Source organism: Callorhinus ursinus, unplaced genomic scaffold, assembly GCF_003265705.2.
Source record: "Callorhinus ursinus isolate GAN/ISIS: 27379988/994484 unplaced genomic scaffold, GSC_fseal_2.0 scaffold2, whole genome shotgun sequence".
Lineage (NCBI taxonomy): Eukaryota > Metazoa > Chordata > Mammalia > Carnivora > Otariidae > Callorhinus > Callorhinus ursinus.
This window is the reverse complement of record NW_027397064.1, coordinates 43,415,718-43,442,528: the sequence shown is the minus strand read 5'-3', so window position 1 is coordinate 43,442,528 and position 26,811 is coordinate 43,415,718. Positions and strand designations below refer to the sequence as shown.

The window sequence follows — 26,811 nt, the reverse complement described above, 5'->3', positions numbered from 1 at the left end:
ACACAAAATATATTTGTTTATAGAATCAAATGAAATTCAAAGGAAATATAAAAAAGTATTGTGAATTTGATAACCACAGATGAATACTGAGACCAGAGCCAGCTAAGGACAACTGACAAACAGAATTGTAAAGATTTTGAAGGTAATGCTCCCCAGACCCTACTCAATAAGCCATAGTATCTGAAAGGATTATGAAGGATTGAACTTACTCGGTGACCCTTCAGGCCTGGAAGACCAGGAGCCCCAGGAAATCCTCGAGCTCCCTGTGAAAAAAAACAGGTAAGGCATTTGAGAGTTATTAATAAGAATAGGAAATTGTTTAACATAATTTTGTTCCCCAAAAATCTAACACTATAGTTTTGTTTAGCAAAATACCAAAGAAGAGAAAGGATCAGTATACTTTCATCTGTCAAAATACACCTACGTGATCAAAATTAGCAAAGCAAACTCACTGTTAGGAATGGAAACATGACTTACACAAAGACCTGGATTAGTGCCAGGTATTGATTTGATGACATTTCCAAATTTTTAAACTATATCACTGTATTAGTAGCAAAAAACAAAACAACACAAAAGCAAACAAACAAAACCCAAACAGACAAAATACAGGAAAATAAGTCAGAGTCAACGTGTTCAATGTCTGAATCAACTATATCGATTGTATGTGGAAAAAAATCAGGGAAGGAACTTAAGGAAAACTATGCTTTCTGTATATTGTGCTTTACTTGTGGTAGAAGAATAAATATGTCTGTACACATCAAGGTATTTTATTTTCTCTGAACTACCAAATATTGGCAGCAGAATAGGATTAGAAAGATCACATTAAAAAGTGATCAAAAATTTATTTTAAGTAAAATGTTCAGGAGAAGTTTTATGGATCTATGATTGTTTAAAAGATTAACTGAAGAAAGGAAATATCCAACAGAAGGGTTGGTCAAGAATTATGGAGAGAACAAGTTGGATCCTAGACTCAATAATTCCTTTATTTATGTTAATTTTATGCATCCTCCACCTAAGCATAGTAAATTAAAAAAAAATAGGAATCAAACGGAAAATTCAATCTAAATGGTATGACTATTTTGAAATGATGATGCAACTTTTTCCTTATACCCTCTTAAAATAGGTAAGGACCCAGTGACTTAATTATTCACTTATTCTCACTGTCTACATTAATTTGGTTTTGAATTGAATGCCATTACCACTGGCACCCACAGACTGAGGACATTGCTAGTGTAGATTCATGTATCAATTATTATCAATCATTACTATTAATCTGCATATCCCTGGCACTTAGCCTTATGCCTAGTGAGTGGGCATTCAGTGAATAATCACTGAAGAAACAACTGAAGAAATGGTTTAACATTTGTCTTAACACTCATAGCACTTCTCCTAAACCTTTCCTAAGGAACTTCACTTGTGCTAACACAATCTCAGACAGATGGCAAAATCTTCTGTTCTGTACATCATTGCCTTCATTCACTGTGTACTAACTACTCAATAAATGAAATTCATATGATAAAAGCAAAGCAATCATTCCTCTGTGACCTCTTGTAGGGAGAATGTTTCTGTAGTGTTTTAAGGAGGGGTTTTAACAGTCAGGGCACATCAAACCATGTCTCTCTGAACAAATAAAGTTCCACTAATTCCTCTGTTTACGCAGCCCTGCTTGGGAATTCCTCACTTCAAGCGTTTCCTGTAGGTCTGTCCACTGGAATGCTCCCCTTTACTGATATTTGTTCCCCCTCCTTCCTGAGCAGGGAACTCCGTACACTCAGCCTATAGGAGAATTACTGAGCTATGCTATTTCAAATAATTAGTTAACTGAGTTTTTGTGGTCTGTAAGGGAATTCTCATGCGATTACATATCTCTAATGCAACAAGAAAATGAACCAGATGTACTAGTACTCATAAAATTTTCTCTTTCTGCTGACCCGAGACTGTCATCATACCCCAATCACGTGTGTCCTTGCACAGAACTTGCCGGGTGCATCTGCAACATGCTGGCAGGGCCTGCTTCCTCCCCACGGAGGGCCCACACCGAGAGGATGTGCGAGAGCACAGTAGGAAGGGACGTTCGAGCCTGTGCTGGCTGACGTGGACATCTGTGCTAATGACTAAACCTCACGCCTTGGTCTGCACTGACTCCCCAGGCTGCTGGGGGAGGAAAGGGAAGAGAGAGAGCAGGGAGCTGGGGAACTGGTTTTATATTTGAAACTAAATAATGCTTGGAAGCTCTGTAAGTTCCCTTAAAAGATGAGCACTCATTTGTTTTTTACAAAAAAATCCCAGCATTGAACTTCATCAATTTTCAGGAAGTAAGTGGAGAATAATTCAGTACTGTTGGTTGTATTGAGGGGAAGGAACATTAGAAGAATATAGGAAATGTAGAAAGTAGAAGGTTGAATCCGTTTAGGGGTTGTCACACAAGGAGAAACTTTAAGAGCAAGAACGTTAAGAGGATTTTTGCTTGCTTATCTCTAATTTTCCCCATTGCCGGTGTAGCATATCCTAGGAGAGGGCCTATCAAAGTAATCTGAGTGAGGACAGAGAGGTGGGTTTAGAGTATGGCCAAGTGGCCCAGGTCCTGAATTCTGGTGGAGTGTGTTACCAGGGACAGGTCCCTGCAGTAAGCCAAGGGGAGAAGTAGCTATGTTAGGAGTGCTGGCCATCAGTGTATCTTGTCATAAGATTTTAGGGTCCAGAACAACGAGTTTCAGCCAACATGAGGGTTTGAGGAGCAGCCAAAGAGGCATCCTGTCCATAATTTATTGTCCCTAGCATATAAAAAAAAAAAATCAATAAACGCTCAAGCTGTTCTTTTTGACAATATTAAAAAGACAAATGGGATTAGGAAGTTGTGAAATAGAAATAGTCAGGTTGGTGACTTTGTAAATTTGACACTCGGTTTGGAGAGTATCCATGTTAGGTTATGAAATAATTATTTAGCTCTAGGAGGCTTATTCATATGGTGCCAATGCAAAATAGGAAATTGGAATTAGCTATCATTCTAGCAAAATATACTGTTTCACAATGACAAAAGGGAACATATCTTGGTGATAGTGTCTAGTGCACATGTATATAATGAATTACAAGGTAATTTTAATGTTCTTTCCTTTGCAAAGTTTGCCTCTCTGGCATTGTATTGATAAGTATAAACTTACCGGAGATCCTGCAAATCCCACTTCACCGGGATTTCCATTTCTACCAGGTTCACCCTTTAAGGTTAAAAAAAAAAAACAAAAAAAAAACACACACACAGACACAAGGTGAGGGAGAGGCAAAGAGGATTAAAATGCTCCCTTCTGAGACTAGACGACAAGTCAATTGCGGATAAAGGTCTTTTTTAGAAAGCTCATGCCCCCACCCCCAAAAAAGAAAGCGCATGCCCAATGCTTTAAACAGTGTAAAAGTGAGATTGGGCTCTATTTCTGATGGCAATCTATTATAGCAAGTCAGTGTGAAGGTTTCACTAATTTATCCAGAAGAAGAAATTAATATAAATTATACTCATCTGACCTAGCTCACCTTTTCACAATCATCAAAATTTACACATACATACAACACACAGGTACATGCTATGAAATTCTATATCAACATGTGGCACTGAATTAAAACAGTTTCTTAGAACACGACTTGTCATTTCTTTTCTTGTGATAAAATAATTAAGAACTACTAGACATACTTTCTTTACTACCAAATTCAATGTAATCTGCTGAAATAAATCTCTTTGAGACACAAAGAGAAAATATTTACTTGTTTTAGTATCACATAGAAATTAATAGTTTACCCATGATTTTATCCTCAACTTTGGTACAACTAAGAAAAAAAGTCCAGAAAATCAAATCTGTTTTTGTATCCTGTTCTTAGATCACATGTTATCATTGTTAAAACCTGAAGTTGAGTCTTAACTTTAAAAATCTAATTGAAGGGGCGCCTGGGTGGCCAAGTCGTTAAGCGTCTGCCTTCGGCTCAGGTCGTGATCCCAGGGTCCTGGGATCGAGCCCCACATCAGGCTCTCTGCTCAGTGGAGAGCCTGCTTCTCCCTCTCCAACTGTCCCCTGCTCGTGTTCTCTCTCTCACTCACTCTCTCTCTCTCTCTGTCAAATAAATAAATAAAATCTTAAAAAAAAATCCAATTGAAGAAATGGCTTTTTCAGCATTGGAGAGCAATATCGGTGCTATACTATTAATACATTAAAAAAATTCCATTTAATGAAGACTTCATAATGATGTTTTGCCATCAGAGCAATGTATTTTTCTTTAAGTTCACTTCAGAGGTTCCACCAGCAAAAGTTGTGGCTATTGTGACAGCAATTCTAATATCTTATGGAGAAATCACAATGGAAAACTTGGGGGGGAGATGCAAGAAAAAACCAGAACCTAATAATACAAAACCATTGAAATTAAGAATGCTTTTAGATTTTTATAGAACTACACTCTGAGTTCTCCAGTTTTGCGTGCATTTAATAAAAGCTAAGAGTGAAGAAAGTACATTGGGAGTTAATGAATAATATCCATGTTAACACTGTAGCTTCTTATTAACCTCTTCAAAATTGCAAAGCATAATGAAGGCAGGCAGCTTACATCTTCACCAGGTTTCCCAGGAGGGCCCTCTGGTCCACGTGTACCTATTGGACCCTAATAACAAAGCAAAATGAAAGGAAAAAAAGAAGATTTACTTATATTTGCCTATACCTACCAATGATATAATCTAAAATATTCTTGAGACAAACGAAAAATATCAGAGAAAACAGCTTTATTTATATTCTGAATTTTATGTTGCATGCCTCAGATCATGTACTCAAAGGAAAAAAATTTAATTTCACAAATGCAAATATCTTGGCGTGGTCTGCTAACCATATTCAAAGCCTCTGAATTTAAATACTCTGCCACAAGAAACATAATACTGGCCTCCTGAACTAGACCCTAATTTCTCACTGCATTAGGAAAGGGCTGACAAAAGAAAGAGCTCACATCATTATAAGGGTGGACCCATCTTTAACTGGGTCTACATGCTTACTCGACATTTACCATTGGTCCAGGTTCGCCAGGTTCACCAGGAGGTCCTGTAGGGCCAATGCCACCCTAAAATTAAGAACAAATTATGCAAATAAATATAATTATATGTAAATTACATATACAAACCAAAGAAAACAGAATACTAAATCATATATTTCTGAGGATAGTGCAGTTGCTTAAACTGCTGGGTCTCCCACATTCCAGCTCTGTGCCTTTGAGGGAGTTACTTAATCTCTCTAAACCTCAATTTCCTAACCTGTGAAATAAGAATAGTAATGCTACCTACTTCATTAAGCTGTTACAGCTCTCTTGATAACAAATGCACGTTAGGAACCTAGAATAGTGCTGCACAGAGGGGGTGTTCCATCGGTGGTACTTATCATCATGATCCTGACCGTCGTCTTCCTCATCACCATCAACAACTACAGTTTTCTATTCATCCAGGGCACTAATATAAAATGGCTTGAAGTAAGACTCCACACACATGATAATGACAATATGAAATCTTTGACAGAGCTAAGAATTCTTTTTTTTCCCTTTCTTTTGGAAAAATTATTTCCTACTGCCCGTCAAATCACTACAAAAATTAAAAAATATCTCTACACTGCTTGATTGGTATTTGATATGCTACAGAAAGATAGTATTATACTCTTTTTAAAGATCCCATGGAGTGATTGCCTTGGCTGTGATTTCTAATACCACATGGTGGTAGCCTTCAATGATCTGGTTTCACAGCCTCAGAGTTAGCACATAACCAATTAGGAGAATTTTCATTATGACATGAGATAATGATCTGTGATTTCAGAAGCAAAAGCATATAAAAATCCTTTGTATCGGAGGCCAGTCACATAAAGAAACCAGATGATAAATCTTTAGCCGCATGAAGAAACTCTGAAAAAACATGCTGCATGTATTTCTGAATAGAAGTTAACTGAATACAGCCTGTTCAAAGTGAGCATTACAATATGAAATTTAAAGGCAAGCCAAAAGCACGCATGTCACAGAGACCTTATTTGTATTTGTTTTTATTTTGCTATAGTATGTAGGTTAATTATAAAAAGACTTACTTGCTGCCCTTGTAAGCCTTGAGGTCCCCTTGGGCCAACAGGACCCTTAAAAACAAATGAGAAGAAAAGTTGCATAGTGTTCATCACAATTAGGTCAAATGTTTCAAAAATGTTGAATCAGGCTTAGAATCTGGAAAAGCAAAGCTTTGACAGTGAAAGATGATGACATTCTTCATTTGTACTCATCTGGAATGCAGCTAAATTCAAGAAGATTAAAGTTTGGGCAACATTTGGGATGATTTTATACATACTTTCACTCTCATAAAGAGAAAAAAGAATATGCCCGTATACACCCAGTGCCTCTGGGACAAGAACATTTGCATGCTTAAGGGGTGGTTCTGTTAAACCAGAATATCCAACGAAAGAAAAATCTTGGCAGGCAGTTAAGTAATTCTCAAACTGTCTATTGAGTTCTTTAGCATCACAGCAGATAACTCTTACAGCTTTAATGAGCACACTGAATTAAAGACTTAGGAAGCTATCAACAATATTGACTAGATTATATTAAATGTAAGTTTAAAATTATCTACAGCACTGAGATTTCTGGATTATTTCTTTCTTTCATAACAAACATTTAAAGTATCCACATAGGCTTTTTCCATTTAAACATGAAATGATTGCACCAAGGCATGACAAAGGGAAGGAAAGGAAAATGCCATTTTAAAAATTGTATTAATCATATATCCATATAATTTTTGAAGTGTAAGAAAAAGCAAAACCAATTAAATCAAAATCAAGTTTGTTCTTATGGCAAAAATTTAAATTTTTATTTTGAATTGATCAGGGTTTTAGCTAGTAAGAAAACAAAAGCTCCATTTAAAAAATAAACATATTTGCAATTTGAACTTCAGATGGGTGGAAACACATATATTTCAGAAACATATCCCACGGTAATCATTGAATGAGCCCATACTGCTAGTGATTTAAAAAGTAGACAGACAGGCAGTGTTTAAGGATGGGTAAAAGATGTGCTTATGTATGTAGTCTAACTTTACACTTGCTATTGCCCAGAATTCCATTAATCTGGGATGACTTTGAATTATGTTATGAGCAAAAAAGCATGGGAAAGTTGGTTGGATAAGTGTTAATTTGTTCAGTGAGATTGTATTCTCCAAATACCCAGGTTAAAGTACTTGACCAGAGAAAATGGGACTCTTTGGCAGTTGAAGAAATTCAAAAGACAATGGGAATGGGGTTGCTAGGCCCAGTCAGGAAACTTTAGAGCTGTTGGCATAGGCAGCCAGAGGATATTAAATAGGAAATAATGAAAATTAAAATGGCAAAACTTCCCATGTCAAAGTTTTGCCAAATCACTGTTTCTAAAAACACCATCAAAAGTATGGGTTTTGTGTGGTGGTTATATGTTTTAAAATCCTTTATTTTCTTCAAATATTAAATGAAATATACAGGCAGCCCTTTATTAAAGTCAACAAATTCTTTGCACAGTTACAAGTGGAACACCACTGGGCTTTTAATTGGGACACGGCAGGGTTTGACAAATAAACTGAATGAGTTAATGGATGGATGGATGGATTTGTTTAAGAAGACACATATTACTTCTTAACTAGCTAATTCAAACCTTGCTTTATATAATGTTATTTTCCACAAGAAACTTTGATTATCAGTAAAATCTGCACTTACCACAGAGCCAGGCATGAGGCCTACTTGACTTCCAAGTCCAGATTTTTCATCTAACCCAGCCATCTGAGCTGAAAATGGCTGTAAAAGCAATGTGTTCATGTTATTTCCACAGCAAAAGACATAGATCAACAAACTTTTAGATTGAGAAATGCACATTCTCTGGGATTCTCATAGAATGACTCTTCTGAGAATCATTTTATACTTTTGACTTTAAAGCGCAGAAAGATTCGAGTTCTTTTCCATTGTACATGTTTTTGATTGAACAATCTTCCTCAGAGTATTTTACAACTAAGTTCCTTCAGAACAACTACTGCAACGGGCCAAATGTCTCCTCCTTGGTAAAAGCATATACCATTCTGCTGGTCTAATCGTTTTCAGCTTTAAATCTCTTTATCTGATTTTCTCCCACAATTGGAGCATTCCAAACGTCTGAACAAAGCCTAAAAGCTGCTTTTAAAACATTTGTCCTGCAGATTCCAGTTTCCATTTCAGACTATTTTACTTAGATGGTATTCTTGTTTCTTTGTTCATGACCAGTAAACTTTAACTGTATTTATGTAAGTTGATTTTATCATCCTTTTAATGACTCTCTGACTGTTCCAAGAATTGGCAACGGTTTTATCTATTCCCTTTCACATCACAAAAACTCTGGTAACCCAATTGACCAAAACTGTCCATATATATTCCAGGAGTTCGATTAATTTCCAGATTTTAGTAGGGGAAATGTGCATACTGTTGAAAAAAATAAATTGGCAATTCCTTCTGCAATCAGTTGAGAAGCAACTGTATAAATTATAATAAAACAAAAATCCGATTTCAGTCCATATGTTCCCTAGCTTTGCTATGCATCTACTCATAAATCCCCTACGTCTGCCACTAAGAATTCAAGGAAGCATATATAGAAAGACATTTTGTTTTATTTTATTTCTGGCAGGAAACTAAAATTGGGAAATCATCAGATAGGATTTTTCATGTCAACTCAGTGGCCCATTCCATATACATCATACTGGATGTGTCATCCTCCCTTCTTGTGGAGGACATGACACAGATTTTGTGAGCATTCTGAGCCTAGAGAACAGCAGAAGAAAGATGTCGCTCTTTTCAATTTATATTGGGGACAGTATTTGTAGCCCTTTAGAATCAATGGAAAGAATAAAATTGCAGAGTCCAGAACTGGCATTGAAAAACACAAGTAATTTGAAGCGGTACTTTGAAAAATGCTATTTTGAATTTTCCAACAATTCTCTGTGGATTTCCTAGTTTTATTGTTGCTCCATAGTAGCACTGCATTCACTTAGCTGCTCTTCCAGTCAAGGGCCAACATGTGAACTAAGACAACTTAAAATCATAATAATAAATCAAAAACTTAGGTGGGGGGATGGGCAAAGTAGGTGAAGGGGATGAAGAGGCACAAACTTCTGGTTATGAAATAATAAGTCACAGGGATGAAAAGTAAGTACAGCTTAGGGGATACAAACAATAATATTGTAATAATATTGTATAGTGGCAGATGGTGACTACACTTACCATGGTGAGCATTGAGGAATGTATAGAATTGTTGAAACACTACATTGTACACTCGAAACAACTAGAACATTGTATGTCAACTATCCTTCAATAATAAAAATTTTAAAATTAACATATTATCTAAATATAACATTGAACAATGCATAGAACTCACCCTGCTCATGCCATCAGGTCCTGGGTGGGATGGATGTCCAGGAGGCCCTGGGGCACCGGGCTGACCAGGAACACCTGGTTCTCCATCAATTCCCTGAGGACCACGAGGACCCTGGGAAAACAAGCCAGCACAAATTAGAACACATTGCCAAATATGTACTTAGTAGAAAGCTAAAAGCACAGACTTCTTGATGGAGATGAAGTGTTCATTATTTTAAAAAGGAATAGACATACTGTACGCTTCCGATTCTATGACATTCTGGAAAAGGCGAAATTATGGAGATTAGCAGTGGCCAGGGGTTGGGGTGGGAATGGGGAGATTAAAAGGCAGAGCACAGAAGAATTTTAGAACAGTGAAAACACTCTGTGTGATACTATGATGATGAATATGTGCCAGCATACACTCGTCCAAACCCCATCAAGGGCAATTCTAATGCAAACTATGGATTCTGATGGGGGATCTTGATAATGGGGAAGGCTATGGATATGGGGACAGATCATATATGAGAACTCTCTGTGCCCACCTTTAAATTTTGATGTGAACCTCAAACTTCTCTAAAAAAAAATAAATAAATAAGTCCTATAAAAAAAAAAAAAAACCAATAGCAATCCAGCCACCGACAGTAATTTCATCAGCTCTGCTGACACTGCTGATTTCAGCACTGGTCACAGCCCCTCCATCAGGGCATGGTTGTACATTCTGGTCAAAACTTGGCTCTTGATGTATTAAATCCCCAGTATGAGCCTTCTTGGAAGAATTATAAAATTGCATTCAGTTCACCAGTGTTCTAGAACAAGCTTCCCTATTTGGTTGGTTTTGTGGTGTTTAATAAAAATTTCTAAATTCACTTGTCTGTCTTAGATTACGGTTAACTATACAGGTGTCTACTTAACCTCCTCCCACCAAAAAAAACATCTGAAAGCCCCTTGACTGGGGTTTGTGGCTTTTTTTATTTCTAATTTTTTTAATGTTTTGTATAGTTCTTGGCACATGGCAGACACAATATATGCTTACTACATTTTCACATCTCAATCCTCTTTATTCTCGTCCCTCAAGTCTGGCACACTTTATTTCCTTTACCATCCCCAAAGGTAGACCAGACCAATAAGAAACAGAGGGAAAGGCACAGTGACCCAGCCTGGGTCAAGTAGAACTAGCCAAGTCTAGTTCTCAGAGAAGTGAGCAATGGTTTCTAGCTGCCAAATTCCACCCTCCTCCCAACCCACATTCTGAAGGCAGCTTGGTGAACAGCCACGTCCTCAGTGCTGGAAATGCTCCATCCCCCAACCTCATCATTCCCACAAGCCTTGTGAAGCATTTTCTGACTTTTTAACCCTGAAGAGTCCTAACGGACTTTCAAAAGAAAGAAGGGACCAAAGAACTCAAAAGTCAGTATGACTGTTATAATTAGAAGCAGATCAAGAAAAATATAGTAAGGGAATTGGAGTTCAATAAAAGGAGCTTCTCATGCCTAAACATGAGAACACCTCCTGGCTTACAATAAGTAATTAAAATATGAGTTAATACAGCAGAAAGAATAAACATAAAACAAGCTGAGATGGGAAAGGGGGCAGTTTGCATATAACGGCTTTGGGGAGGGTGGCATAATAGCTATTCAGTAATTTAATATATTCAAACATTTATATAGATTCATATAGATATGTTTACTTCTTGGAAGACTAGAATATAAGCAAACTTATCTATTCAAATAGAAGTAGATAGTCTGAAAAACTTCCACTTTAAAAACTAATTTCTCAGAAAATTATTCTCCTCCTTTATCAAGTCAAACACTTTCTGACTCCTAGACCACTGTCAATTCACTGAACTCCTTTAATTATACTTACGAGGCTGATTCTAATTGCTATCTAGGACTCCTGGATCATAGGAATGTGAGCACCATCAGCTGGAAGTTCATATTGTCAGTGGTAGTGCAGAAAATGTAGTAGTCTGATCTACTCAAAGAGCCTTGTGTGGAAAACTTCTCATGTCGTTTTGAAATGTGAAATTGCTAATTGATAACCAGGTATTGTTATACAAAAAGTGAGCTGAAACATCTCTGCTCCCAAGGGGATTTCTAAAGACAACACCAAAAACTACATTTAGTGTCAATGAGAATAGAGAGAATTTTGGGTAATATTAATCCTCAAAAATTGTGTCCTTTCTCCATCCCTCTGTGATTAATAATCATGTTTTAAAGTCCACTCTGAAGCCAGCCCACTTTTCTATTGACTTCATGATGCATTCTGTGCCTCCAAAGCATCTACTCTAAATAACCTACATGATTTACTCTCATGCAAATTGAGATTAAAATTAATAAAAATTTGTAAAAATTATCCAAAATTAAGTGAACATAATTGTAAGTGAAAGTAAGAAAAATATAGTATATGAGCAGTTTTACTAAGAAACACTGAAAACAAAAACTATCACTTGGGAACACATTAAAATATATACCTTCATATTTCTAAGTGAGCTGAATTATATACATTTTATATTAAGGTAAATATTCCATTTATCATCATTCCCACCCATCCCCCAGGATACTCTAGTACTAATCTTAGACATCTACAATAAAAAGTACTTATTGTGTAAGACTGATGAATCACAGACCTGTACCTCTGAAACAAATAATATATTATATGTTAAAAAAAAAAAGAAGATAGTAAGAAGGGAAAAATGAAGGAGGGGGAAATCGGAGGGGGAGATGAACCATGAGAGACTGTGGACTCTGAGAAACAAACTGAGGGTTCTAGAGGGGAGGGGGGGGGGGGGGATGGGTTAGCCTGGTGATGGGTATTAAAGAGGGCACGTACTGCATGGAGCACTGGGTGTTATACGCAGACAATGAATCATGGAACACTACATTGAAAACTAATGATATAATTGTATGGTGATTAACATAACATAAAAAGTACTTATATATTGCCACTAGGTGGCGACCTTTAAACATCCACAAATAGAAAAGACTAATAAATTACCTCAATGGTCAAGAACTTTATCACCACACACACACACACACACACACACACACACACACATCATGAAATGTTAGAGTTGGTGAGATTGTCCCATTTTACAGATGAGGAAACAGATCTACAGAGTTTAAGTGTCATGTGCAATTAGAACTCAGCACACCATTGTCCATCTTCTGACAGACAAATTGCTAGTTTGTCACTATGAAGTTATCAGGTTAACTTAGTTAAAACCAAGGACATATGATGAGAGACAGTCCCGATGGTCATTGGCCAGGAACGAAGGCTTCGTGAGAGTATCTCTGTAGCAGTAGTTCTTGAGCCTGAGCACTGTTGCTCTCTTTCCCCAGGGGGACATTCGGTAACATCAAGAGACATTTTTAGCTCTCACAATTGTATGAAGAAGGAGGACAGGTATTGCTACTGGCATCTAGTGGGTAGAAATCAGAAATGCTGCCAATCATCCTACAATGCATAGGAATTAAGTGGCCCCAAATACCAATAGTGTTGAGCTTGAGAAACCATGCTTTCCATCGTGAGATTTCTGTGTGTTTTTGATGGTGATGGAAGCAGAGGGAGAAACTGGTATTTAAGATGGCAGTAGCAGCCTACATTGTGCCAGCCACAGCTTTTGTCTGGTAAGCGGCTTCTCCATGTCTTGGGACCTGAGGCAAAATACTCTACCTACAGGTATTTTGTGACATCATGCCAGGATCTTGCAATTGGCCATGTTGGAAGCATTTACACCAGGGAAATCAGCAAAAGTACAGGCACGTCTTTTTTTAATGAGTCAGTCGTTAAACACTTACCATCACACCAATGCTTGCTAGGATTAAGAGAACAGATTTCCTATTTGGGCATCTGCCAAGATTGTTTTGCTTAATTCCAAATAAATAGCTACTCCTCTTACACACACACACACCCCTAATTCTCCATTGATTGTCTCATTGTTAACCAAGATAGGAAGTGGAGCATATCACACACTAAGTCAAGTAGAGAAGACGGGGCAAGAGTAGACTCACTGAATCCTAATAAGGAATTCTGAAAGTCCAACCAGTATTTCCATAGTAACTTCCACCTAGACTTAGGACTCAGTGTTATCAATTATTTAAGGGCATGAGTACATTGATGCACATTATTTTCTGCATGGTCCCCTGCACTTCACCTAACTGAAGTTATCTTCTATCTGTTTCGGTCATTCTAGATCCTGGGCAGACATCTGGAGAGCCACTAACAGTGTTCATGCTACCAACACTGGTGAGGTAGCTCAGTAAGCCCAACAATGAAGAATGAAGAACAGCATGGAGTCATCAGAACACAGCCTTCCTACACACCTATAGGACTATGCCCTGTTTCCTTGGGAAAACTGTCATTTACCTGCACGCCTGCCAATACGATCTATAACTCCAGCTCCAGTTTGGAAAAAGTATTGTCAGCATGCTATACTTGGTCAAATGTGTGCAAGCATAAAATAATATCAAAGATGAAACCAGTGGCAAGAGCTCCTAGTGACATGATCTAAAATACATTTTTCCTTATTTATATATTCAAGGTTGTTTGTTGCTTCCTTGCTCATCTATTTCTCCCATCTACATATGGATAAACACATATTTAGAAGGCTAAAAATCTAGAGAGTTAAATTTAGTAGATGTCATTAGACAGAAAATTAAAGAGCACAAATTTTTCTGATTAAAACGTAAGATACTGATAGCAATACAAAAATTAATCCAGTTATTTAATATATGAAAGACATTAGTTTCTGAGGGTGAGATCTAAAAAGAAAAAGAATTGCTATCCTAGGACTTGGTAATAAGTAAAAAAACTCTGGCATATATTATATAATATGTTGATGTTTTATCTCAAGGGTATAAAGTTGATCATTTAAATTTAAAGGTGTTCCCTTTGTTCTGGTAATGGATTTGTTGATTTTTTAAAATGACTCCTTTGATAACTCTGTATCAGCTGTGCAGTGAAAAAAGATAGAGTGTTACTTGGGAAATAAATTCACTGTACAACCACTTGAAAGAAAATTTAGTCCTCTAATAATTTTTTCCTTTATCCAGTTTGGTTATTCCTGTAGCAACCACAGATCACAGAACTAGGGTGTTTTATCTCAACAGGACATTCCTGGCATTGTTCACTCATGATTTACAACTTCTGAAAACAACATGAGGTATTCATTAGGTTTCCTTAGGTTCTACTTTATTTTAGTTTGGCCTCCTGAGGGACGAAGAGACGCCGTTTGTGTTACCTACGAAGATAATAGGTAATTATTACCATGTGATCATTTCCTCTGAATCAGAAGAGACGCACAATCACTTCACGACCTGAATTCTGTCCCATTTGATAGAAGTGAGAGAGAAACAGCGCCACCAACTCTTTGCCGCATCCTGGGAATGTGGTCTCGCGGTGCTTACTCAGTACAGGGTACAATTCACAAAAAAGGCGACTCTGCTGTCAACTTACAGGTTTTCCCTTCGGGCCCCTCTCTCCTCTTGGTCCTTGTGAACCAGGAGGTCCCTGAAACAGAAAATGATGATTATGCCTGCAAAACACACATACTTCAGATGTTCTTGTTTTAAATGCTTGCTTGATCTAAGAAAACCGGAAAACAGAAGTATTGCTCTTCTTTTCTAATTCGATTCAACTGAAGACTATAGAAAATAAAGCCACGTGCATATAAAAGCCCTGCGTACACAGAAAGGCTGTTTATGTTAGCAATGAAGCTTAAAGGCCTGTAAAGAATTAAAGAATTAAGTGCTACATCAGAGCGTCAAGGAGCCCAGTGAGCTGAACATATTACTTGAACGATAATTGCAAAATTTATAAGGATCATTTTTGCTGTCTTGTCCCATGCAAACCTTTGGTACTAAATGATGGCCACTAAAATACAGTTCGGATTTTTAGAACTACATAGATGTGTGAAACCCAAATTATCGGTGATCTGAGGGAACATACGTGTGTGTTCTCCATCTAGTTACCTAGGAATGCTACTACTAATCCAAACCTGAAATCAGTAGTCTTCTGTGCTAAACCAGTAATACACTATTCTGATGTGTAATTTCTCAAATTCTATGGAAATATGATTTAATTTCACTAACAGACGAAATTAACAGTTTGTTTCATTAAACAGATAAAAGGAGCCTACCTTTAATCATTGTCAAACAATAGACAGGTGTGCCCTAATTTCAATGAGTAAAGCTAATCTAAAATTAACAATGTAACAACAGATCGCTTTGCCTTTCATATAACCAATAGGGACACTAGAGAAATAACAGGGTTCATCAATTTCAGAACGAAATGATCTTTTTTGCATCATTCATTGCTGCAAAGGAACACTTGAACTTGAAGCTGTTTCAAAAACAAATGTTTCAAGAAGCCAAGCATCATGGTTTTGCATTCTATTGTCTTTTGATGGGTATAATATTTATAAGGACTTTCAGTATCTCTAAGAACTTAAGAGTACCATGAATGTTGGAGGAAACTACTTACTGCTGGTCCTGGACGCCCACGTATGCCTGTTACCTAAACGACAAACAAGATAATCTGTAAAGATGAAGTTTTGACAGAGTTTTAGAAAATCAATAGTCAAACAAGTAAGAATAACCGCAAAAATCCCAGTGAAATTTTTTGGAGCAAATGGATGTTGTCAATTGATGCCCATGTCCAGCTTGCTTATGTGTTAGGACATTACCTAATTTACACTCTAATACAGGGAGGCTCTACTGTTACAGTGAATGAGAGCACCAAAGCTGGAGCCACGAGGCCTGGGTTCAAATCCTCACTAACTCTAATCCCTTCCCAGCGGTATGACATTGGACTTAAACTCTCCATGCTTAATATTCCTCCTTCTGCAAAATGGTGATGATGACTATAAAATTACCTCCCTGGCAGAGTTGTGAAGACAAATAAATAAATATTTGTAAAGCACTTAAAATAGCACCTAAGGCGGAGTAAGTACACGTAAGGGTTTTTAAATGAAAGATAACAAATGAATGATTTACTTTCTAGGTAATCTTTGTTAAAAACAAGCCAATTTCAAGGCAAAGCAAAAATGCAAACACTGCCAAATAAATCAACATGCATATACTTTTTGTCTTGACAGAGTGATGACAACTCCTTTGACATCAATGAGACTGCTGGTTGAAGAATTTTCATCCTACTTAATAATATACTTTTTGATCATGTACAGGTCTAAATAACTTAAGAATTCTTATAAAATAGGGAATTTCAATCAGGATAATGGCAAAACATATTTCCAGAAGTGTGGAACATTAAATCATGCCTTTCTATTTAGATTACATGGCTATTTATACTGTAAAAAATATACATCTTAACTATCACTTTACATCCATATATAATGTGCTTAACTTTGTAAGATCCTGATGTTCACTTTCAGTCATGGGACAATAAAATTCAGGAATATTGTAATAAATAAACATTAAATATTATATTAAAGAATCAATCTCTTGGTTTGCTTGTCTTATACTAAAACTTGGTTATAAAATAACTAATTTCCCTTTCTATGAGAGTATGTATGTAAGCAATAATATACAACTATAACTAAGTTTATTAAAGACACAAAAACGAATATATATATATACATATATATATATATATACTTACAACAGGCACTAATCCTGGTTCTCCTTTTTGTCCCTATGAAGCAAAAAAAATATTCAATTATCAAAATATAATAGCTTGTTGTGCATAATCATGTCACACTAGAATATTCCATATAAACACTGGGAATCTCAATGTAAGAAATGTAAAAAATGGGTGCCAGGTTGGCTCAGTGGGTGAAGTATCTGCTTTTGGCTCAGGTCATGATCCCAGTCCTGGGTTCGAGCCCCATGTCAGGCTCCCTGTGCAGTGGGGGGTCTGCTTCTCCCCCTCTCTCTGGCCCTCCCCCCTGCTCATGTTCTCCCTCTTGCTCATGCCCTCTCTCTCAAATATATAAATAAAATCTTAAAAAAAAGAAATGTAAAAAACAAAAAGATGAGAAAAGAAACAATATTTACAGTAGTCAGACATTATTGATGAAAAAAATTACCATACGAAAGACACAAAAATATCAATCCAATATTTGAAAAGCATAAAGTTATTTCACCTTAGTTTTTATAGTGAATAAGCCTAACGAATTGACTAGATCAGGAGATACTTGTCATGAAAAGCTGTAAAGTCGAAGCACCATAGGAACACTACTCAAAGTCTGAAAACTCAAAAAAAAATCCAACATTTGGATATGTCTGAATTTTCACACTCATACTACATGCCACCTAGTTTTTAGTAACTTCCAGATGCCATTTCTAAAACTCCTGCCATCTTTTTTATAACTCATGGAAGAATCTGAGAAATAACAAGAGGTAAGTTTGCTTATCTACCAAAAAAGGAAGAAAGAAAAGACATAATATTGGTTAGACAATTAGGAAAATCTAGAAAAAATATTAACTGAATAGGAAAATAAAAATAACACAAGAAACAATCATAACTTAAAGGAAATAACATCAGGCAGTTTAGTTGGCTTTTACAATAGATGCAGCAAACACAACAGATATAGATGGGATCCTTTGAACTTCAGTTTCTCAAAAATCATATTCTCATAGCATGATTTCAAGTACATAGATTAAATAATATTGGATGAATTGTACGTTATATGGCTCTATTTTACCATATATTTACTTCTATTATTTATTTTGGAATTTGTCTTCCAACAAATCTTGGTCTCCCCAAGGTCATGATCAAGTCAATTTTATATCCTCAGTTTGACATAGAGAAATCCTCAATAAATTTTTGAATATATTAATTTCCATTAATATAGTATGAAGTAATGCTTTTTACTGGGCAATTGCAGATGATGAATACATTAAGTATTATATCCAAAATGTAGAAAAAGCTAGAGTAATGAGTTCTATTTTATTTAATTTCTCTTTTCACATGTAATGCTCTTTTATCTGATTATAAAAATAATATGGGTTAATGGGGAATTTTGAAAATAGAGGAAACTTACAGAAGAAACTAAATATCATACTCAACACCCAGGAGAAAACCGTTTTTAACATTCTTGTATTCTTAGTTTTCCATCATGTACCCGAACTTGATTTACCTCATCAATGCCTCAGTATTTTACTCTTAGAATACAGTTTCATTTTTACAATTAAAAATAACTACAATGAATATCCTTGTTTATAAATATTTGTGTAGCATCTCTAGTTAATACCTTATGATGTATTTCTAGAATTTAAAGTTGTGGGTTAAAGATCATACATATTTTTCAGGTTTTTGATCTAGATCACTGAAGCATACTCCTGAAAGGTACAATGAAATTATATCCTTTCAGTAGTATCTCACATCTGACAAAATTTTGTGAAGTGAAATTTTAAAACTATTTTACAATCCTCATAGTCTTAGTAATGGATTCGATGGCAGAACCATACCCTGATCACACCTGCTGATTCTAATGCTCAGGTTAGAATTCGGCAGTGGGAGATGGTTCTACAGAAGCAGGATGGAGCTCTATCTGAGTAAGTTCAAGGTAGGACACGAGACTAAAAGACAACCTACAAAAAGACTAGAAGAAAGGGATCAGCACATACGGGCAGCCAAACAGAGCAGGCTTATTTCTGCATTTCTAAGTCTCCTAACTTCTAGCCCAGGCCTTCCTATTTTTAACATAACCTGAAAATAATAAAAAATAACCTCTTAAGAGCTGTAAGAGCTTTCTCTGAGATACTGAAAGAATTTGAATTATTTAGAAAGGGTAAATAAATCCATGCCCAATACCTAAAGGACTTTATGAGAATAATACTGAAAAAAAAAAGTTCCTTTCTAGAACAAATCTAGAAAAACAAGTCAAAGGGAAGAGGAATTATTTCAGCCAAAAAGAGAAAAATGGGATAGTCCGCTAAGAATGGTTGAGAAATCTCCATTTTAAGAGACCAGAAATTAAAATGCAGCCTTGGCTCTTACTTTATGTTTAGGAGAAATGGAACTCGCTGATATCTTTCTCAGCTAAATTGTAAGGCTTCTGATATCCTATTATGAACTTTCTGTTGTTCCACAATACTTGATATGGGATTAAGTGCTCCATTATCAGTCTGATAATACATTTTTCTAATGATTCAATAATGATTCTTATTTTGGAAATAAGCCACCAGTGTAAGTATTTGTTGCTTTTTTTTTTTTTAAATATCGGCTTTGAGTAAGTTAATTTGCATGGAATGATCATTTGTCTAAGCTTTTGCTAAATTTGATTTTCAAACCCACTGGGAAACCTAAAATTCAAATACTCAGATTCAGATGAGAATTATAGCTTAATTTTGCTTCTTGTCTATTATTCATCACTTAATGCCACATGGACATGCCTCACCACTTTTACAAGATGGCGTTACCATGGAGACCATCACAGTGTTTTTCCCATCATTGCATCATCTGTATCCTTTGCCTCATACGGGGATATGACAAAGACTCAGTACTTATTTGGGGGTTAACATGAATGAACGAATATGTTATAAATAAAATCAATATTCATATAAACCAAGCACAAAATACACTTTTATTACATTACACTTCTGCTCTGATAGTTCTGATGGTACTTGATAATAAATGACAGAGTCATGAAGATAGTGGCACATAACTAGAATGTGGTAAATTGGCAGCTGCTTTGAGGGTGCCCTCCCCGCTGCACTGCCTTTGGGAAATTTCAGATTTAATTTCAGATGTAAATTAAATGTGAGCTGGTATTCGTAGACCTACTCCTTTGACATCTATTCAAATCTAAATGGCTTCACTGATATTTGTTCCAAATAAGACAATTTATGGTATTGCCCTTTTAACTAAAAAGTGTAAAAGTAGCCAGGACCTCCCCTTGATAGCATCACTTTCATTTACCATGAAGGTATAGCATTGCTTTACCTGATTATCTGATTTTCACCTTACTGAAGTTCTACTGTATGCAAAAGTAAAGACAGTTTAAAGTTGGTGGTAATCTGCCTAATATCTGCCATGAAATTCAGGATGACTGCCTATTTCCATTCCTGACCCCTGAGTCCATCCCATCTGGATAAGACTGAAGCAAATGCCACCGTTTTCAAATTAACTAGAAAACTGAGAACAATTCCAAGAAAATGGAACTCTCTTCACTCAGGGGGATTACCCATATCCAGAAGACACGTGGCTAAACTGGCCAGGTATATCTAGGGTCATGGCTGAATTGTACCACTGTCCTCTTGAGTGTAAGGATTGTTTCTGGGATTATTAGATTATAGGCTCCTTGAACCGGGGGGAGGGGAGAGAAGAGAAGGTGATGTGTGTCTGGTAAAGTGTTCAATTACTTCTTTTAAGTGAATATTTACTTTCCAACCAATAGAAGAGGGGCCACAACCCCACTGAGGGTACAACCATCACCCCCACCCACTCTTTCTTCCTTCCTTCCTTCCATCCATCCTTCCTTCAATTAAGCAGTAACTGAACTTCTAATATGTGTAAGGTATATACTAAGCACAGTGATAAATGCAAATAATTTGTTCTTTTTTTTTTAGAGAGAGAGAGGGGGAGGAGAGTCAGAGGGAGAGGGAGAATCATAGGCAGGCTCCACACCCAGCCTGGAGCCTGACAGGGGGCTCCATCTCATGACCCTGAGACCCTGACCTGAGCCGAAATCAAGAATCAGTCACTTAACAGACTGAGCCACCCAGGTGCCCCAAAAATGCAATTAATTCAAAGGTTAATGTGGAATAGTCTCAATCTAAGGGATTTACAACCTTCTAAAAGAAACATCTATAAACAAAAATTAACCAAGGGAATAAAATAGAGGCAGCTGTAATCTATAAGCAAAGTATTTCAGATATTTATATTTGGTAATTTGTACTTTACAAAAGGCTTTCAAGTACCATAAAGCACAGTCCTGAGTGGACAGTATTAGAATGAAAAAGATATTTTATGAAAATGAAACTATGCAAAGTAAAACTTACCTTTCTTCCTCTACCTATAAAAAGAGAAGAATAAATACATTAGATACGTTATTTTAAGGACAAACAGTTATTGAGGATCTCCTAAATATTTATTTTCAGTAATAGGTTTTTGCGGTGTAGAATTTAACTTAAACAGGTTTCCTTATTACCAGTAGGCAGACCTCAAAAGTTGTTTTAGATCAATATTTCCATAACAGACAAAGTAATACATCCCTTTAGAAAATTCCGACATTATGTAAATATTCTTCACACCATTCATATAGCATTTAAAGTCCATTAAGTTGTAAAATTAACTATTAAAATTGTAATGAATTATCTTCAATCAATATTCTATATTTTTGTTTTTTATACTTTTTTTGAGTAGGCTCTCCATTCATACAGCTAAAAAACCAAAATACATTAAATGTACACAATTATAGAGTGAAAAAAAGCTTCTTCTATCCTCTCCCTTTCCCCTATTTCCCATATTTCAACCCCCCGGAGGGGGACACCATTACTGATTTTTCTATTACTGGTCTTCCCAACCAAAAATATAACGGGACATTCCATTTTTTAAAGTTAGCATTTGTGTTAGCAGTGTTTTACAGTTTTTTTCAGGTAGATCTTATACATTTCATGTTGCTTATTCTTAGCCATTTTATCCTATGTGTTGCTATTACACATGAGGTATGTTTTATTCCCATTTTTTATTCTATGGGGTGATTGTTGGTATATAGTAAATCTACTAATTTGTTGATTTTACACTGCATTGTCTTACTAAATTAATTTTTAGTAGTTTTTTACTCCATTCCCTTTAAGTTTTATAAGAACACAATTATATTTTCTACAACTAATCATTTTACCTCCTCTCTTCTAATTTCTAAAACTTTCATTTCTTTTTCTTATCTAATTGTTTGTTCAGGTACATTCAATAATATTAAATTGTAGTTGTGATGATGGATATCCATGTTCTATCTCTGAGTTTAAAGAAAATAAGTCTAGTACTAAACATAATGAAGCTTTTAAGCTGAGAAGTAAATATTTTATCATGTTAATGAAATGCCATTTGGTACTAAGTTACTAAGCATCTTTATCAAGAATATTTATTCATTTTTGCCAAATATCTTTATTTCAATTATGAGGAAAAGCAAATGCTCTTTTTTCATAGTTCTGTTAAAATAATTATTTTTTTTAATGACAGTGTTGATTCTTCCATGCTTCTTCCTCTGTCATCTTCATTTCCCTATGATGGTTTTTGGTTTTCTTTCTACTTCTTTCTTCATCATTAATTATTTTGTATTTCTAATGTAGGCCTTTCTTAATAAATTACTCCACTAAGTTTTACTTAGTTTATGGTGAAATGGTCATATTTTTTATCAGTTCTGTGGTAATATATTTACCAGTATGTTCTTTATTTTGTAAATGTAGCTAAACTCTCCCATCTTTTTTCTTAAAGTATCTTTGCATTAATGCTGTTGCTAGCTCTGTTTTTATTATTCATTTTGGGACAAACTGGACTTTCCAAACCCAGCTATTTGCAGAAGGTCACATATTTTGCTATTTTTTTTATTTGCCACTATTGTCCCAACTTACTTATCCCCACAGGTTTAATTTTACTTTGTTCCTGGAGCTTCTTTGCAGATTGCATCAGCTTTGGGTAGCCCTTAGGTGTCATATTTTTAATTCTTCCTATTATATCTTTCTGATTATTTAGCAAATAATTGAGTTTAGGTATTTATTCAAGGCACACTGTTACTGTTGAATGATATCCAAGAGGAGAACTGGTAAATTACTGTCTAATACTTCATGAAAGTATGGTTGAATACCTCATTTTATTTGTTGTTACTTGCAACAGAATTTTGAGCAGGAGAGAATAAAGCCTTAACACTATTTCGACAATGATGCACACACCACTAAAACATTCATGACTGCTAAAACAAATAACCTAGTAGTTTAATATTAATCTTACCTGGTTCATTAAAACATATAAATATGAACTTGTTTCTCTAATATGTGTCTTTAACACAGGTATTCAAATACAGTCTATATTAAACACAGATATTTGTCTCCAAAAAAAGTTTTAAAAACCAGGAATTTATATCATTCTTTTCTTCAGGAAATCCATCTCATTCTTTTGTCTTTCTGAGCCATCATTAAAAGCATTCTGCATTCGTGAGTCGATGTAACAGAGGGTGCTCTGGCATTAAATTATATTAGAAATAATTATTCCATTCCCAAGAGCAACCTTGGCACCAGAGAAGACAAATGTGTTTTCTAAATCTCTTCTTGGACATTAATGGACCTCACAGAATACCAACAAATATTTTGGAGGCATCCAGCATGGACAAGATAACAAATGACAATCTGAAATGACTATAAGAAATTCTCAAATTAGACATAACCACATAAAACTCAGCCCCAAATTCCCCTGGTTTTTAAGAAGACAGGAAATTATCCTCTCCCTCTCACTAATGTTAGATAAGATGGGTGAGCAAAACCATTAACCCCAAACGTCATTGACGAGTGGCTTCATTATTCTCTTTGGTTGCTGAATTCTGAGAGCAAAAACCACTGCAACTATAAAGATGAGTCATTGGATCAATTCTGGGTTGGCTTTAAGCTTTCTTACCAAAATTCGTATTGCCACCTCCAGTTGTGTGTGGGCAGACAGGACAGCATTCTCCAGGAGGAGTTACAGGGTCAGCACATTCAAGTACATCCTGGCACTGTATCTTGTCACAAAGAATGGCTCCATTGTCACAGACACAGATCTGGCAAGGGGCAGGTTTCCAAATGTCTCTGTTTAAGTACATCTGACCATTCTGAGTACAGGCTATTTCTTCACCATATCCTTCTAGAATAAGAAGAAAAAGGGGGGCGGGGGTTAGTAAGCTTCTGAAATTTTGGAATCTGGGAAATAGTTAAGGTGAGTCATCCTGTGGGTTCAAAAAATTCTGGGCTAAGCAGTAACCTACCAAGGAGGCAAAACACAGATGAAGTTACTTCATTGGTATTTACATACTAAGTAATATGTAATTCACAATGAAATGATTATGATACTTATATCCTAGCATGACAGGGGAAGGGAAAAAAAGTGATCCAAAGTTGAAAGCAGGTAATGTTTCCCAAAAGATTTCATTTGTGAAGGTTTAAATAACCAAATATAGGAAGATCAGTAAGAAGAGATTAAAAAAAAAAATCTGAAAGGGGGAGAAAAAGAATAATTCAAAAGGGAATATATAATTTCCATGTTTGGTGAACCATATGTGATTTTCAATCACTAGAAACTTTAGATTAATAAATCCCGAAACAACAGAAGACAATATGTATTCTTGTTCCATGAAGAAAAACTTAAAAAAAAAGTGTACGGGTTTTTAAAAATTAGTTTTAAACATAAGGTAGAAAAGAATAACAGTATCTCATTTCATGAGATGTATTTACTAAACTAAAGATGCTTACTAAACCACAAAGGACAAGCAAAGCTTAAACAGGCAATGCATTATCTTCGCATCAAAATTAATTAAAGAAAGTCATGACCACAACAATATGGTAAGCTATTATATAATATCTGCCAAATACTTTTCTACATTTAGATAAAAATGTAATGCAGATTTAGAAAATATATACACACATTTATACATATAACAATTCTATTATACAATTATTATAAGATAAATATATTACTTCTTTAACTTTGTGACTTTTAAGAAACAAAACTATGGTATTTTAAAACACAATGTGGATCATAGCAACCTTGCTTAGTTCCTTTAGAATCCTCCAAACTACTTAAATTCTGAAGCCCAAAGATCCCCCTTCCCAGTCCTTGCACAAACTCCCCTTCCCCCATGCCAGGCACACAGAGCTCACTATTACGGTTTGCTTGTCACCTGCCCCCACCATTCTGGCCCCTCTACAAAAGCAGACCTCCTTTATCCAACTCATTCACTCATCCACCCATTCATTCATTTTGTATTATATGCCAGCTAATTAACCAGTTTCTAAAATGTGGACAGGCAAAAATCACTGTCCTCATAAAACTTATCATAAGTAGTATCAGTTTACTATTTTTATTTATTTCCTTATCTCCTTCACTAGCCAGTAAATTCCATGAAGTTAAGGACTAGTTTTTCTTGTTCATCATGGTATTTCTAAAGCTTGACTCCAGACCTTGCAGGGAGCCAACATTCAACAAATAGTTGTTCAATGGATAGATGGGAATGCGTGAATGAGTCTAAATTATGGTTCACTAACTTAATTGCACCGGTGTTAACTTTGTATTTTACAAAACTAAAACTAAAAATAAAAAATGCATTTGTGATTAGTATATAAAAGAATTTATATTTTTTCTTTATTTTTAATTGAAATGTAGTTGATATACAATATTATATTTTCAGGTGTACAACATAGTGATTCCACAATTACATACATTACAAAATGCTCACCACAACATATGTAGTAACCATCTGCCAGTATACAAAGTATTATAATAGAAAGAACTTATCATTTACCAATATACTCAGTGCAGAGCTACAGATAAAAATTTCAGTTCAGGGGAAAGACATTGACCCAAATATCTATCCTCCTAACTCTAGAAAGCTTTTCTTGGGTAACATTCTTCTCATTGCCCCATGGAATGCTTTCGCTTCACGTATCTAGTCCTTCATCCCAGCTATGTGGCAAATGGAGAGTTGCTTTCAAAGCACAACGCCACATTCTGGTTTCTGTGCCATTCACAAGAAGATAACTAAGGCACTAAGTTTCTAATCTGTTTCATCTTCAATAAAAGAGGTTTATCACAAAACACACAGCTGACCAAAACAGTAGTGACTCAGTGTATTTTAGGAATTTTAAACGGGGGAGAAAATAGAACTCATGCCTTAACATGCTGTAATGCAGGATTGTTTTGAAGTAAATTAAAAAATCTATACATCAAATAGCCGTGTTACTTTTAGAGGGAAAATCACTGTGAGACAATGTAACTCCATAACGAACATTTCCACAAAACACAACCTATCCAGAAATGGACTTATATCTATAGTCCATTGGACAATTCAGTTAAGTAAATAATTTAAGAGTAACTTTGTTCATTAAGTTTTGATTGAGAAAGAAATATCCAATCACAAACACTAAATGCCATTGGCTGAAAAAGAGATTCACGGTAAGTTCAAGTAGCTTGCTTCTCCCTTTCCATACCCTGAGGGGCAAAAGTGTTTGACATAATTACTGAGAGTTAAGTGGGTATGCGCCTAGTACTGCGTGTGCAAAATATTGCAAGTTCTGTTCTATTTTCAAAAAGTATATATTATCATTACCAGTTGCACCAATGAAACAATTAAATATGTGGAAATTAGAGAATATGAAAAACAAAAGAAAATCAAGATGCCGTGCAATAATGTTGTCAATTAAATATCATTAAAATGTGTGAGAGACTCTTTGGGGGTGAGTTATCCTGTTCTCTGTGGCTTCTTTGGGGTTAGAATAAA

General features: G+C 35.7%; 1 protein-coding gene across 1 annotated transcript in view; it reads right to left on the bottom strand.

Moving 5' to 3' along the window:
* The window catches only part of COL5A2 (collagen type V alpha 2 chain), a 138,869-nt gene that overhangs the window by 47,081 nt on the left and 64,977 nt on the right, over positions 1-26,811 (bottom strand). Inside the window, exons 2-13 of the mRNA XM_025848785.2 lie at positions 23,958-24,182; positions 21,350-21,363; positions 17,004-17,036; positions 15,870-15,902; positions 14,844-14,897; positions 9,409-9,519; positions 7,728-7,805; positions 6,087-6,131; positions 5,032-5,085; positions 4,585-4,638; positions 3,162-3,215; positions 210-263 (exon numbers count right to left, since the gene is read on the bottom strand). Coding sequence (XP_025704570.1) covers positions 210-263; positions 3,162-3,215; positions 4,585-4,638; positions 5,032-5,085; positions 6,087-6,131; positions 7,728-7,805; positions 9,409-9,519; positions 14,844-14,897; positions 15,870-15,902; positions 17,004-17,036; positions 21,350-21,363; positions 23,958-24,182 — 809 coding nt within the window. The remainder of the gene's footprint in view (positions 1-209; positions 264-3,161; positions 3,216-4,584; positions 4,639-5,031; positions 5,086-6,086; positions 6,132-7,727; positions 7,806-9,408; positions 9,520-14,843; positions 14,898-15,869; positions 15,903-17,003; positions 17,037-21,349; positions 21,364-23,957; positions 24,183-26,811) is intronic.